This window comes from Colobus angolensis, unplaced genomic scaffold (genome assembly GCF_000951035.1).
Source record: "Colobus angolensis palliatus isolate OR3802 unplaced genomic scaffold, Cang.pa_1.0 Scaffold190, whole genome shotgun sequence".
Classification (NCBI taxonomy): Eukaryota; Metazoa; Chordata; class Mammalia; order Primates; family Cercopithecidae; genus Colobus; species Colobus angolensis.
In genome coordinates this window covers 7932271-7947971 of record NW_012115044.1, presented here as the reverse complement: position 1 = coordinate 7947971, position 15701 = coordinate 7932271, and the positions used below count along the sequence as shown (strand labels likewise).

The window sequence follows — 15701 nt, the reverse complement described above, 5'->3', positions numbered from 1 at the left end:
TCCCCTCTTCCTTCTTTCTTCTTCTTCCTCTTCCTCTTCCACAGTTGCTTATTAGTATAGTATCTCTTTCCAAAGCTTTTTTTTTTCCCCTTTTCTTCAATAATGTGGTAAAAACTGAGTATAACCCTTAATTCAAGCTAGGCCTCTGCTTCTACCTGAATTGGTACAAAATTGAAAAATTGAGACATTATCTTGTAAGAACTAAAATTGTATTTGAAATTTTTATTTTAGGCTACAAAAGAAAAACAAGCAAACAAATAGCAAATAACTTGAAAATAGGCCTTTCAAATTATGTAAATTCATCCTTTCCAGGGAAGCAGAAGGTAGACTCTACCACAAAGAAAAGATGCTTAGTTAATGGAGGTTAAATTTAAAAGTACAGTTAAATTGAGGCTAACTTCTGAAAATCCTGTTTATTCACCTCACTGTGGTACCAGTAACTATCCTGAGTCAGGTTACTTTACAGTTAACTCTGTCACCTATAACACAATAATCCATTAACAATCTAATACAGTTATTGGATGTGGTGATACTGGAAATTCTTAACCATATGGCTGTCTTGTCAATTTTATTTTAAAACAATGAATTGTCTTAATATAAGTCACTGCATTTCTGTAACAAATTAATGAAAGGCACAACTAATCCAAGCGGACTTAATCCTATTCAACAACCAGCTGAAAAAAATACTTTGGTTCTTTAAGGAAAAAATTATGAAAAAAAAGTGTTTCCTTTAGCAGTTGTTAATTTTCACAGTTGCACTCCAGGAGCTATATGAAAATGTTCCAGAAGAACCAAATTACGTAGCAATGAATGAACATGCGTGACAGAATTTGTACATTCAACATATCTGACGGAAAAACTAGTTAAAATGCTACGTAGGACAAATTGGTCTTTAAAATATCAGTTTCCTGTCCTTTAAAAAAAATTACCTAGTCTACCAAGAAAATACAAAAATGTAAGGCTGTAAGTAAATAAAAGTTGGTTTAGGCTATTACAGTGCAGGTTATCCTCAAGGCCACATACCTCCTGCTTCACTGCTGCTTGCTGGGTTTTGATCTTTCTTTGGTTCATAGTCTGGATTATTTTCCTCATCTCCTTCTTTTTCCCCTTCTTCATCTGCTTGTTTGCCTTCTTCATCATAATCATTATCATCATCTTCAATAACTTCTCCAGTAAAATATAACACTGATCTTGGGATTATGTGCTCAGGTAAAAAGTGACCGATTTCGAAGTCCGCAGCATGGATAGCTTCAGCAGCATCATCCAGATCTCCACTCTCAGGAACTTCAGGAGGGGCAAAAAATTAAAGCAAGAGTCATTGGAAACTGTTTTAGTCACAGTACAATCTGTCCCATGTCCCTTGTGTTTCTGCTTCTTCTTAATGGTTCTCAAAGTGACATTCTTTCCTTTTTTCCGATCTATCTGGCACCCTGTACAACCCATAATTTCTGTTCCATCAAAAGAAAGGGGATCAGAATCATCTGGTTTTGACCTCATCCTATATGTCTTTGTTGGCACTTCATCTGCAAAATATTCACTGGGTTCAAAGTGAAATTCTAAGACAAAACTCATAGGCTGGCCAGCATCCGAGAACTTCACTTTAATATATTTCAAGTGCTTCAGAATAGGTTCATTATGTTCCTGAAGCATATCACTGAGCAAGTCAACATTCTTAAAAATAGTTAACCAAAATTCAGGAATTCCTATGGGCTCTTCTTTTTCTTCATCCTTCTTCTCTTCTTCAATCTTGGCCTTTTCTTTCAACTGCTCCAAAATCTTGTCTTCTTCATCTGGTTTCCATTCACATTCTTCTTCCGTAGGTTCATAAATTGCATTAATAATCTCAAATCACTTATCAAATAGAAATAGAGGCTGAGAAAGAACAGCATAGAGAATTGATAACTTTCAAACCAATCTAAAATATTCAACTTGTGAATAGAAATAAACAAAGAAAAGTAAATTATTAAATTAAAATATTGGCTCCTAGATTTTACTAGTAAATAAATTTTTTCCCTGGGTTACCACTCAGTAACATTAGCTTTTGTTTCTAAATCAGTTTGGACAAGTATTGTCTCCTTGGGTTCTAGTGGCTTTTACCCAAGCCCATAGGAAAGCAATCTTCCTGATCCAGATTCCCTACTAATAAGGTATCCGCAGAACTACTGACTCACGTGATTTAAGGTGGTCATGTGTACGCCCACTTTCAAAAGAGTCTGACCTGAGATAGGGAAACATGGAAGAGACCACCCTAGGAGGAATGGGTCAGAAAAGAATGACTTGAAGGAGAGAGAAGGATTGATAAAGGGCTCTCGGCACAAGTGTCTCAGGCTCAGTTCTCAGGGACTTAGTACTCTCAGCAAATTGGGAACTGGTATAAAAGGTATCACAACGGTGATCTAGTCTAACAGGGGTAGTTCTAAGACTCAGAACATTTAATGGCTTCCTTCTCTGTCTTTAGGGAGTGCTTAAAAGATCTAATCCGGGGATTAAACTATTTCTCCCTTAGGGAATCTCATTTGCCTTTTCCCTTCATTATGCAGAGCAGTTCTGCACTTACACACCCCAACTTCCACCTCCAGATTTTATCCCCACCACCTATGATGACTTGGCAAACAAAGGGCATTCTAGCTACCAGGACTGCCTCTCAGAATCATATATAACATTTCTTTCTCTTACACACAGATAAAAGACAAAAAGAAAATAGTTCAAAATCAGTTTAGGTGGTGGAACTATGGGTGATTTTATTCTTTTTCAGTCTTCTCATATTTTATTTGATTATAATACATACTAATGAGCTCTAACATTTCCTGCGCACTGACTCTGGGCCAGGCACTGTGCTAAGCACATTACATATTTTATCTCACTTAATCCTCTTTACAAATTTGTGAATTTACATATAAGGAAGCTAAAGAAAGTAAGTAACTTCTCAGTGGGTACTCTGTATATGAGCTTTGGTCTGACATTAAAGTCAGAACTCTAAACTACTACATTTATTTGGTTGTAAGATATTGAAACTAGAAACTTAATCATGGGTTTATCTTAGGGAATTGGACTGTTATAAAAATGAGAAGATGGCCGAGCACAGTGGCTCATGCCTATAATCCCAGCACTTTGGGAAGCTGGGGCTGAAGAATCGCTTGAGCTCAGGAGTTTGAGACCAGCCTGGGCAGCATGGCAAAACCCCATCTCTATTGGTTTGCCAGGGGAACCAATCCTGTAATTAGAGGGTTGGAACATTAAGTTCCACCATTCGACCTCCCAGGAGGGGAGGGGGCTAACAGTTGAGTCAATCACCAATGGCCAGTGATATCATCAATCATGCCTATGTAATGAAGCCTCCATTAAAAACCCAGGAGAAGTGGGTTCAGGGAGCCACTGGAGAGCTGACCACATAAAGGTGCCTGGAGAAGTGCACCCCTTCCCACATGCCTTGCCCTAGGCATCTCTCCATCTGACTGTTCTTCTGTATCCTTTATAAAACCCTTTACAATAAATGGGTAAATATGTTTCCCTGAATTCTGTGAGCCACTTTAGCAAATTAATAAAACCTGAGGAGGGGGGTCATGAGAACCCCAATTTATAGCCAGTCAGTCAGGAGTACAGGCTGCAACCTGGGGCTTGCAGTTGGCATCTAAAGCGAGAGGGAGTCTTGAGAGGCTGCGCCCTCAACCTGTGAGATCTACTCTAGGTAGATGTGTCAGAACTGAATTATAGGATACCCCCCGATGTCCAATGGAAAATTATTTGATGTATGGGGAAAAGAATTCACACATCCAGTGTCAGAAGTGTTGTGTTGTGTGTGAAAAACCAAAGGACCAGTTTTTCCAGTCTCTTATATCTCCTGAAAAGAAATTTAGATTTTATTTCTCCTAAGCTCCTGGATGATGGATTTTAAGAATGAGACTACCTGCCTTTCCTAGTAGGATAAAGATGGGTTGGAGCATGATAGCGACTCTCTTAGGGGCTGAATAGATGTACCTTGCAGGGTGAAGTTTCCTGGCATTATTGTTTGTTTTTTGTTTTGTTTTGTTTTGTTTTTTTGAGATGGAGTCTCGCTCTGTCACCAGACTGGAGTGCAGTGGTGTGATCTCAGCTTACCGCAACCTCTGCCTCCCGGGTTCAAGCCATTCTCCTGCCTCAGCCTCCTCGAGTAGCTGGGACTACAGGCGCCCGCCACCACACCCAGCTAATTTTTGTATGTTTAGTAGAGACAGGGTTTCACCATGCTGGCCAGGCTGGTCTCGAACTCCTGACCTCATAATCTGCCTGCCTTGGCCTCCCAAAGTGCTGGGATTACAGGCGTGAGTAACCGCACCTGGCTTTCTGGCACTATTATTAACAGTACAGCCAAGCCTCTGAGCAGAAACTTTCATTTCTTTTCATGTAACAATTCTAATTATTATTAAAATCATTATATTATCAAAGGTCCGTTCATTGTGTTTAAAAGCAGAAAAAAGTGTCTAAATATTAACAAATGAAATTCAAAGAAATAAAAGTGCAATCTATGGAGTAATAAAATATTTCTATAGCAGAAACAATATGTGGCCAGTCGTGGTGGCTCATGCCTGTAATCCCAGCACTTTGGGAGGCCAAGGAGGGTGAATCACTTGGGGTCAGGAGTTCGAGACCAGCCTGGCCAACATGGTGAAACCCCGCCTCTTCTAAGAATATAAAAATTAGCTGCGCGTAGTGGTGTATGCCTGTAATCCCAGCTACTCAGGAGGCTGAGGCAGGAGAATTGCTTGAACCTGGTAGGCAAATGTTGCAGTGAGCCAAGATCGCACCACTCACGGCACTCCAGCCTGGGTGACAGAGTGAGTGAAACTCTGTCTCAAAAAAATAAATAAAAATTTTAAAAAAATAAGTGCCTAATATATGCTCAAGGAGCAAAGTGAGCCATTCTGTTATTAGGCAAATGGATAAGTACAAGAGAGTGAGTTTCACTGTTCAGAGAATTCCTAAGGAAGGGGCTATATTATAAGCTCAGGCATTCCGAAGTGGTAGTCCCTGCTCAGAAAGTCATGGGCCTGGTTCTTCAGCTGAAATTGATGGCTTCCAAGTTGAAGCCCAAGAATATATACGAAATATCAGGTGACATAAGAGCAATGAATCCAGTCCTGGCAAAACAGACAATGGTGTCTTCTTCGCACTTCACCTCTGCCCAGTGTAAAGGTCTCCTTTAAGGTAGCCATAGCTGTAGTACCTCTAGATGCTAGGAGCTCTCTCTTTCTTTAGGACAACAGCTCAGGTATTGAAGAGCTCTTATGTTGTACTGAAATCTACCTTCTTTAACTTCTGCTCTTTAATCTAGCTCTGCATCTTGACAGGGCAGAACAAATTTATTCTGCCTGTCACACAAGGAGCCTTTTAAATATTTGCAGACAAGGATATGGTATTCCTTTGGTTGACTTTTTTTTTCTTCTCTAGGCTAAATATGATCATTTATATCAACTATTCCTGATTTCCTGCCCCTTACCAACCCATTACTTTTCTTCTAGTTGGTCAAAATCCCCCAAGAATTGTGGTACCTACCACAGAACCTAGTACTTCAGTGTGGTCTGACCACAGCCCGCTGCACTAGGACCAGGGCTTCCTATAATCTCTCCTTCACTTTCCTTCATGCAGTCAAAGATTGGATTGTTTTTTTCCAGCAGACACATCAAAATGTTGGAAAATATTCAACTTGTGAATAAAGTCCCCAGTCCTTTCATATGAACAAATGCTGTTTGGGTAATCATCTCCATCCTGAACTTATATGATGGTTTTCTTTTTACCCTAAATATAGAATTCTGCAATTATTTCTGATATATTCCATCTTATTGAGTTAGACAAGAAACCCCAGACTGTCTAGACAATTTTGAATTCTGATTTAGCTCTGTAGCTATAAGTATACTTTCCAGCTTTGTGTCACCTGTAGGTTTAATAAAAATGCCATTTAACCTATTGATGCATTGCAAAAGTAAAGCAAACTTTTCTGACATTATTGAAAGTGTAGGCTTGGGTACACGACGCAAAATGACTTCTAAATTAGCTACAGCAATTTATAGACAGCCTTTTTCACTTCTCTCCAACCCACCTGCATGACATGTAATACAAAGCACACAAAAAGAAAAAAGAGTCCTACTTAATGTGGGTAGTGAGCAAGGAAGAAAACAGAAAGAAGTAGTGACATTGCTGGTAGCTCTCTCTGTATTCCATCCCTGCTCCCAAGATTGGACATTCTTGTAGTTTTGTCCAGGTATTATCCTTTGGGGATGGAAATGGTTCAAAATGTTTTTATAGTTCGTCCTAGACCATGGCTCAGCCTTGCTACCCAACTTCCCTGTCCAGGGAGAGCAGAGGCAATAGGTAGATATCAAGGCATCATTTGAATAGGGTGGATATCAAATACAGCATCCCCATCTGTACAGGACTCAGCCTTTTGATAGTTCTTTATCTACCCGCCAGCAACTATTTCTTCCTCCCACTTGCCTTCACCTCCACAGATCAGTCAGAGCAAGAAAAGTTCTTCTCCTTCTTGATTTATTTCCTCCTACTTAGACCTAGGCAGAGAAACTGGGGCCTAACTTTTATGACCTTGGTGTTAGGAAAACAAAGCTTACTAATAATATCAAGGAATAGAAGTAATTTTATGTCTAGGGCCTGCTGACCAGTATAATGTTTTCTCTGATGCAGCTTATTCTCTGAACCTGAATATATTCTATATAACTTTTACAGCCCCCTTTCCTAAGGGAGATAATCATAGCAACAATCTCTAGAAAATTCCCTTACATGGGCTGATATGTGACCTCCTTTTTCCTCATGTCCCAAGATCAGATAATCTCAAATGCAACTTTAATAAATGTCCTATACAGTCATCACAGTGGGAGCTGTAAAGCAAGAGTGGAGGCTAGGACTATATTTAGGAGCTAGCCCTAGGCTTGGGTCTGGATTTCAGCATTGCCTTCTCCACTTACCAGCCATGTGATCTTAGGCAAATTATTTACCTCTCTATTCCTAAGAGATGGATAAATAACAATAGAGTTGATGTGATAAGAAGTAATCAAAATAAGTAATACAAACTAGTTTAGTACAGTCCCTGGCATACAAACAGTGTTCAATAAAATTAGTTATTATTAAATAGGCTTCTAATATATGTGTTCAGCTTTCTTTTTCTACTGCTCAATTTCTGTGCTTTGATCTAAAACGATTAAGAAACATGGTAACAACAGTGTTACTAGACTTTTAGAATCCTAGCATGTAAAAGATCTAATCCAACCATCTTTGACAGATGATGAAAATTAGGCTCAGGAAGAAAAAAGGAATTTCCCAGTGTACCCAGTGAGTGGAAGGCAGAGCCAGGACTATAAACTAGGTATCCTGACTCCCAGTCCTATCCCTAATTTTAGCCACCCTTTTCCCCCTGAGAAAAGAATCAGGATTAACCAAATGCAGATTTAGATGTTAGTATATTTTATATGTGGGAATGTGATAGTTGTTATGGAATATTTGAAAAAAATATGTATTTATTTATGTCATTCTGTATAGAGAAATTATAAAAATTATCTATAAATACGTATGCATAGCAAATGAAGCTTATGTTCAAAACTCCCATTTCCAACCTCCCTGTTTACTAAGCAGCATGGGATTATGGAAAGAACATAGAATTTGTAATGGAGTGAGCTTGGATTCAAATCCCAATTCCACCACTTAACTGCTTGCATGACCTTTATTTAGCAAGTTACTTTCATCCCTTTGAGCCTCAATTTCTTCATCTGGAAAAAGGAGATATCGAAACCTGTTTCAGTGATTTTTGTGGTGCATAGGATATATAGTATGGCAACACAGAGCCTGGCATAAAGAGATGCCCATCACACATTGGCATCCCTCCTTAGATTTGATTCTCACTTTGCTGTCCTGATTTTGGTGCTCTGCTGGAAGCAAGGCACCGCCAGGTGCTAGCGACATGGGAGCCATATTTGAGAGGAAAGACGGCTGTCTGCTTTGTCATGAGTGGGACGGGAACATGGTTCTTGGAGTTTCCCTCAAGGTCACTTGGGAACATAACGTTGTTTCCTACAGGACATCAGCTCAGGAAGTATGCCAAGGCCCAGGGTTGCTTACCACAGAGAAATTATCTCTTACTGGCTGGCTTTAGAGCTGTCTGTGCACCAAGCTTATATATCCTAATCCTCCAAGTCTATTATCACCTGAAAGCAGCTTTTGGTTTTGACTCTTGGAGTGTCAACTGCTACAACCTCCTCTTGGTAAGCTTCCTTATGCATTATGTATTTATAAATATTTATGTAAGGGAAGGGGTGGGGGGAGGAAGGAAAAGAAGGAAAGAGGGAAGGAAAGAAAGAATGAAGGAAGCAAGCTCAAGGATACAACAGCAATTGGCCTTTGAGAACTAGGAAGTAATATATTGTTCTGAGAGTTTATCTATACAATCGGTCTGTAATGGATCTGATCAGAATATGCAAAGTCATCTTAAAGTGGTAGAATAGATTCTTAACCAAATAAGACTTTTATATCAGTGGTTCCCCAACCTGGCTGATGATCAGAGTCACTTGGGATGCCTGTAAACATTCAGATTCCTAGACCCCTCCACAGACCTAATTATTAGAATTTCCAATAGAGCTATACAAGCCCATTATTTCTTTACATGTACCCCAGGTGCTTTTGTGTCAATCAGCTTCTTTCTAGTCAGCAGATTGGCTTTGGGAACCACAGTTGCACTGCAAGAAGTCTCAAAAGGATTAATATATATATAAAGAGCAATGTGTTGGTCAACAGAGAGAATGTGGGGAAAAGGGCACACGTGGTACACCGGCTCTTGTGTGCATGGTTCAGGAATGGGGGCTTCCGCCAAAATGCCTGAAACATCTAGATCATCTGGAGCAGATTCCTGTTGAGGAGACAGAGGCTTCAATTGAGCAGAGCCCTATGTTACCAAACATTGAATAATGTAACTCCCTTTGTCAAAGTTCCTTGTTCATTGAGCAACTTTCAGATGATCTCTCTTCCCATGCAACTGGCCTATAGGGAGAAAAGGGGCAGATCAGGTCAAATGTTTCCCACTGTAAATTAATAAACTGGCATTCTGGTTATGTATCAGTCTTGTGGATTAGTATGAGTCAGCATCTCTGAGTCTGATGAACTCAGAGACTCTGCCAAGATCCAGTTTCTGATGCTGCAAAGCTGAGGGCCCAACCCTGGACCTCAGTGTATTCATCGGGGTAAATGTGTCCCAGGAAGTCAGCCAGTAAGCGTCTCCTGGAGAAAGGAGGTGAGAAGGAACCCATTTCCCAGGGAAACGCAGTATGGAAGACCTTCTTGATGCTGGTGTGCTTTATCAGGTGCATGAACTGGGGTGAGGTTCTTATAAGAATAGTTCTTTAAAAAGCCTTTTCTGTTCTCAAAGGGTTTTCACATATATTAGCTCATTTGATATTCACAACAATCCTGGGAGGTAGGTCAGTATTTTTATTATTATTTCAGAGATGAGGAATCTGAGCATATAGTCACTTACCTAATAGATCCAAAGTAAATGACATAAGTAGGACGAGAATCCAGTCTTTTGACTCTTAGACATTATTCTTTTCACTTACCTTCTCATTTAACAAAGTAAGTACCATAAGCAGACCCGTAAAGGAGCAGTAGAAACATCTGAATGGGATAGCATGGGACTGTGTTTGCATGTGTTTGTGTTGGGGGCTGGGTTAAGGCTACAGATACGGAAGGCAAGTTGGCAGCACAGCAGAAGAGAAATCAGACAGTGGCGGTAATAAGAAAACACACTCAATTTTTTTCTTAGTTTAGAAAAATGAAAGTCTGATTCAATTTAATTCAACAAATTATTTACTGAGCACCTATTGTGTGCAGGGCCTTGTGTACTAAGTGCTACCAATTGGAGCAAAGTTTAGAAAAGAACATTTTGAAACATGTATTTCGATGTGAAGAGTGACCCCGAAATCATTTTCCTTCTTTAATCACAGCATCAAAAAATGCAACCCACAAGCAGGGTATTTAAGGGAAAATGGGAAAGAGGAGAAGTTGATTGCAACTAGAATTTCGGCAGCCAAGACTATTTGGAAATTTGGGCTTGATGACATCTCATTAAGAATGGATGTTTGTCCAAAATTTTGCTGGGCAAATATAAAAGGATGCAGCTTCCTCGACATTTTTCCATCTTTGTATTTTTGTCTTTAAGTCCTTGGTGACTTCACTGGTGACAGTTTTCAAAATAAGTCCTGTTTTTTGTGTGTGTGTCTTTTAAACATTTTTTTACAATGGCATGAAAACAAAATCTAGACTCCAGTGGCCCAGGATTTGTGAAAAGGGCAGGTCCCAGGGCTCCTCTTTCTCCTACTCTAACAAGGGCTTCAGCGTGATCTACAACTGGGATGAGGGGTTCCAGCCGGACCTCTGTTAACGAGCCCACAAACAATGCCCTCGAGCTTGCTCCAGTCTTTGTGTTTTGCTAACTGGTTGATCATGTTTTGTCTTTATAAATCTGTACATTCTAGTGTGAGCACTACCAGGGTAGCAAAAGGAGGGAGAGCTAGCTGCCTGTTCCCCACCCGATGGGTTCATGTCTGGCTGCATCAGCCTCCCACCTCTCTGGCTGATTCATCAGGCTCAGTCTATTCAAACAGATGGAACTTCTACTTAGGTATTTTAATAGCATGTATTTAAGATATCCTATTGAGAATCTGATCTGACAGAGGTTTGATGAAGTGTTAATGTGCTGAGAAACCAGGCTCACTAGGCACATAACTTCTTTCCCCAAACCAGACAATTTGAACCAATTTAGTCAGTACTTAACTGAGGGCCTACTGTGCACCAGTATGTGTCTAGCATTGAGTTAAGAGAGCCAGGAAAGAAGCAGAATGGTTGGCACAAAAGCCCTTGGAAGCTTCTGCTCTCTCCGGGGAGAAACAGTACATGGATGGATGCATCTGCAAGTTTACAAACATCATTAACTACTGTGTGCAAGGGGTTTGAGTATATAGTCAGAGCAGTGGCCACAATACCTCTTTTATATAAAGTCTACCTCAAGCAATTCAAAGGCAAATGGCTTTCTATTGTCTATTGTGATTAGAAAAATGAAATAAAAGATCTAACACTGAGCACTTCAGTTGGATATACTGCATGCTCTTCAATGCACCAAGTTCCTTTTTGACACCATGCTATTTATTGCTTCTGTTATTGCCCTGATTTTAGGTGATATGCACTCCCCCAATCTGCTGTACTATTCAATTCTGATCCTTCTTTTTTTGATCAAATTTGACCTTTTCCAAAAAGCTTTTGCTCCCAACCTTCAGGCAATCATGATAATAACAGTATCTTTCTTTCATAGCCTTTACTGCTAGTACCACGCCCTTTGGATCTTCAATTTAGTAACAGTACATACTGTCTTGTATTGGTCTTGAATCATCCAGGTTTCTAACACTTGAATATACAACAATACTGTAAGCCCTTTAAGGATGAAGGTCAACTTATATTTGTTCAGTTAATATTTGCTCAGTACCGGCTTTGTACTATATCATAATTGCAGTGAAAACAAATATGTACAAATAAGAAAAGACTCTTACAAGTAGGGCATGGTGGTTCATGCTTGTAATCCCAACACTTTGGAAGGCCGAGGTGGGAGGACTGCTTGAGGCCAGGAGTTTGAGACCAGCCCTAGCAACACCTCATCTCTACAAAAACTACAAATTTAAAAATACATATATCTTGCTCTCAAGGAGCTCACACATTTTGCTACTCTGAAATGGAATGATAATCTCCTTCTGAAAAGCACTTAGTATAGTGTCAGCTACACAGTAAGTCTTCTCTAAACAAATGCCATTATTAGTTATTATTTCTTTTAGACTGAATGGAAGAGTGGGAAGTGGAAATAAGAACTGAGAAAGAAGTTGCAACTGTTAAGATGCTTTTGGAGACAGGTAACAGGAAACTCAAAAGACTTAAACAGTAAAGGAAATTTACTGGTTTTCCTAAATGAAAAGGTCCAGAAGTAGAGTAATGATTGGTTATGATTCAATGAGGGCTTTGGCTTCATTTCTCTGTGATTCTTTTAGTACTGCTCTCCCCCTGCATTGGCTTTATCCTTAGGCAGGTAGCAAGATGACTACAATAATTCCAGGCTTCACGTTTACACACAACATCCAGAGAAAGAGAGGATTCATCTCTTCTGTGGCTTTCTTAAAAGTAACTTACTTCTTTCATCAAAGCCCCAGCAAATCTCCCTTCTCATGTCAGTGTACCAACTGAGTCAGAAGCTTTTTTTCAACCTATTCCTTGGCTTAGGCTAGGTTCCTGACCCAGGTACAGGTTAGAGGATGTGATTACTATTTTGGTTAGGACTTAAACTGCAATGGCAGTCAACCCCCAAATCTCAGTGTCTATTTAATACAGCTAAAATTTTATTGCTCTCACTACATGCCAGTGTGTGTCAGCAGGGGGCGCTCTACCATTATAGTCACCCTAAGACGGAGGCTAATGGAGGCTTCACCTTGACACAGGCTTTAGCAATCATTGCAGCAGAGGGAAGGGGATCTGGTGAATCACACGCTGGCTTTTAAAGGCATTTGCCTAGAAGTGACATGTATCATTCCTATTCGCATTTTCCTGACCAAAGCAAGTCATATGGTCACTCCTAACTTCAACAAGCTGGGAAACAGAATTCTACTATGTCCCAAGGAGAACCAAAATATTTATAAACAGCCCCAATTACTACTGTAATTATCCTTGGCTCAATCAGGACCAACTGTGGATATGAGTATAGAGTTAGCTTCTCTTAAAACACATGTACTTCCTTGATAAGGGGATCCCTTAGTACAAATCAGATATTATAAGGAAGGAAGCAATAGATGCTAAGTAGGCAAACAATAATGTTTATTATAGAAGTTCTATGAAGGCAAACTGGTTTCAGACATCAAATAGAGAAAGCAAGACCATGAACAGACTGGCAAAGGTTGAGAAGCAGCCACTATAGGAATGTAGCCACCTAGAGATCTGCACAGCAGAAAGGGCCCAGATGAAAATAGGCAGCAAGGCCAATAGTGCATGCATTAGTCTCTTTGCTGTTGCACTTCCCAGCCCAGGAGTGGGATCATAAGCAGATCAGGAAGAGTAGAAATGATGAATGATTTGATGGGCTTTGTGGGAGGTCTTGGGTTGTTGAAGGATGGAAGAAGTCAAGGGGTTCTCCAATGGGCAGTAAGACCCAAATCAAATTTGGGCAAAAGTCATATTTTTAAACTAGAATAAGTCCTTGAGAAGGAACCCGTAACAGAAACAAAGACTGTGGTAGATGGTACACAAAGATGAAATGTTATCCAAATAATGAAAAATGGAGGACAGCAATCTGAAAGATAGTGAAACAAAGGCCTTCTGTCCCACAGGGCCTTACAGGTGTTAAAAAAAGGTTTCCATGGGAGAAGGCAGTGTGTTTACATTAGAGCCATGTTTCTACCCAGGGGAGGCAACACAATTTATAAAAGAAAGAACTCTAAGACCAGGTCCAGTGGCTCTAAGACCAGGTCCAATGGCTCAGGCCTATAATCCTAGCACTGTGGAAGGATTGCCTGAGGCCAGGAGTTCAAGGCCAACCTGGCCCCATCTCAAATAAACAAAAAAGAAACAAGAGAGAGAAGGAAAAGAAAGGAAAGGGAAAGAAAAGAAGAGAAACTCTAGATCTGCAGTTAAGAAAATCAAGTTTGAGTCCCAGCAGTGACTACGAATAGCTTGAAACGGGTAAATCAGCATAAACTTCTTTCAACTTGTTTCCTTAGCAGAAGGGATAAAAATTCCTCCTCTATCTTCCTCAAAGCTTTATGTAAAGATCGAATTAGACAGGAAAGCCTCTTGATAGACTAAAAAGCCCTAGTGTATGTACAGAATTTTAATGCTGAAGTGAGTCAGTGGCAGGGGTTGAGAAGGTTAAGGATATGGGCAAGATGCTACATCCAATTGAATAGGGCCCAGAGGGAACTGCAGAAGTGGAGATAACAGTAGGCTGACAGGCCTTGTCTTGGTCAGTTCTTTTAATTGCAAGGGATAAAAACCCATCTCAAATTGGCCCAAGAATAAAATAAAATGTATTGATTCACACAACAGGAAATCATTGTAAGGGTAAGAATGGCTACAAGCGTGGCAGAATTTAGGAGCTCAAGTGTCATGATTGGAAATCTGTCTCTCCCCACCTCTAGTCTCTGTCTTAGTAATCCTTGTAGAAAAAAAGAGTGGCTTTTTTTTTTTTTTCCATTTCAACAAAAACCCTTAGGTAACTTGATTGTCCTGGAGCCCATATCCAGTCACTATGATGGGTGTCAATTCCAGCTGAATCACATGGATGGAGAGTGGGGAAGGAATAAAAACTGCAGGGAAGCACATGAAAACCACTCATGCTCACCACTGGAAGTGGGTTTAAGAGGCTTGTTCCAGAAGTGATGACTGTGGAGAAGAAGACGCAGGACAGAGGAGGGAAGAAAATCAAGGGAGGATCCAAGGCGTAGCCTAGGGAGAGTATCACTCAAGGAGAAAGGCAAGTTTAGAAACGGACTTACCAAGTGCATTTTGGGGGATGGGGAGGTGGTGTGGAAAGACACCTATGAGTCAAATAGGGGGAGGGCAGCGAGGACATCGTTAAGAATTTCCAAAGTGGCCCAAAATGCTTCTTGAGAACTAGTAGCTAAGGAGGTTCAAGAAGCAGCCACTGTCACATTCTTTCAGTTCGTTCTCTGCTTGGGGAGTGTTTTGTTCCCAACTGTTGGTAGGGCAGGGGAGGAGGTGAGAGAGGTAAGAAGGCTGCAACAGTAGGAAGCAGCCAGATGCCTAAATGATGCTGGAAACATGGACAGAGATGCCCATAACATTGTGATAATTTTATAGCTTAATGCATCTCAGTGAAAAAAGCAGCAAATAAATTATCACTAAATTTACTAGAAGTTACAGACTGTCAGAAATGTGAAATGTGACTGACATATACCACACGGTAGGTCCTCCCCACCCACACACTAAACATAAAGGCCCACCCTGTCTTGCCTTTTTTCCACCCTCCTACATACACATAATACCTACACACACAAGCACACAGCAGCAGGAAAAGATTCTCTTAGAACATTGTCAGAACCATTCTTTAGACCTCCCAGGTAGGTCATTACCCTGAAATGAAAAGCTGCCAGCCTCCAATTTTTGAAGCTGGTAGAATAGGGCTGATTAACGCTGACTCCATACTGCGTAAATACTGTGAGAGGCAATTTTGCTCTGGATCCATCCTCTGGATGCTAACAACTGCCATCACTACTACCCCTGATATTGGTACAGCTCCAAGCACGTTCAAACAGAAGGGCCTCACCTCCATGCTTAACCAAATGAAGCTATTAGCCCACCACTGATCCTGTACTTGAAGGCTTGACTATGACAGAGAATTGGAGCATACAGGTCACAGTTCCAGATTAAGGTGCTAGAAGGCTAGGATGAATCCATCGTTTGACTAAGAGACTGAATCCCAGGAAAAATGTAAAGGGTGACTTGGAGAACCTAATTACTTCCCGGGGGTGGAGGGTTGGGGCCTGGAATTCCTGAATTCTTACCTCATATGCATATTTCCTAGTAATCTCTTCTCTGTAGTTATTGCCAGGAAATCTTCTCTGGTCACAGACCCTAGAGTTCTGGTATTCTGTGTTGACTCCCACATCCACAAGAGTCAT

At 40.5% G+C, this 15701-nt stretch overlaps 1 protein-coding gene across 1 annotated transcript; it reads right to left on the bottom strand.

The window, feature by feature from the left end:
• Positions 1-289: 289 nt before the first annotated feature.
• On the bottom strand, positions 290-15701 carry LOC105510764 (nucleosome assembly protein 1-like 1). Its single transcript, XM_011940664.1, is given in 5 exon segments — positions 290-330; positions 1024-1305; positions 1308-1902; positions 8651-8887; positions 15585-15701. Coding segments are annotated over 5 exon segments (1272 nt in total).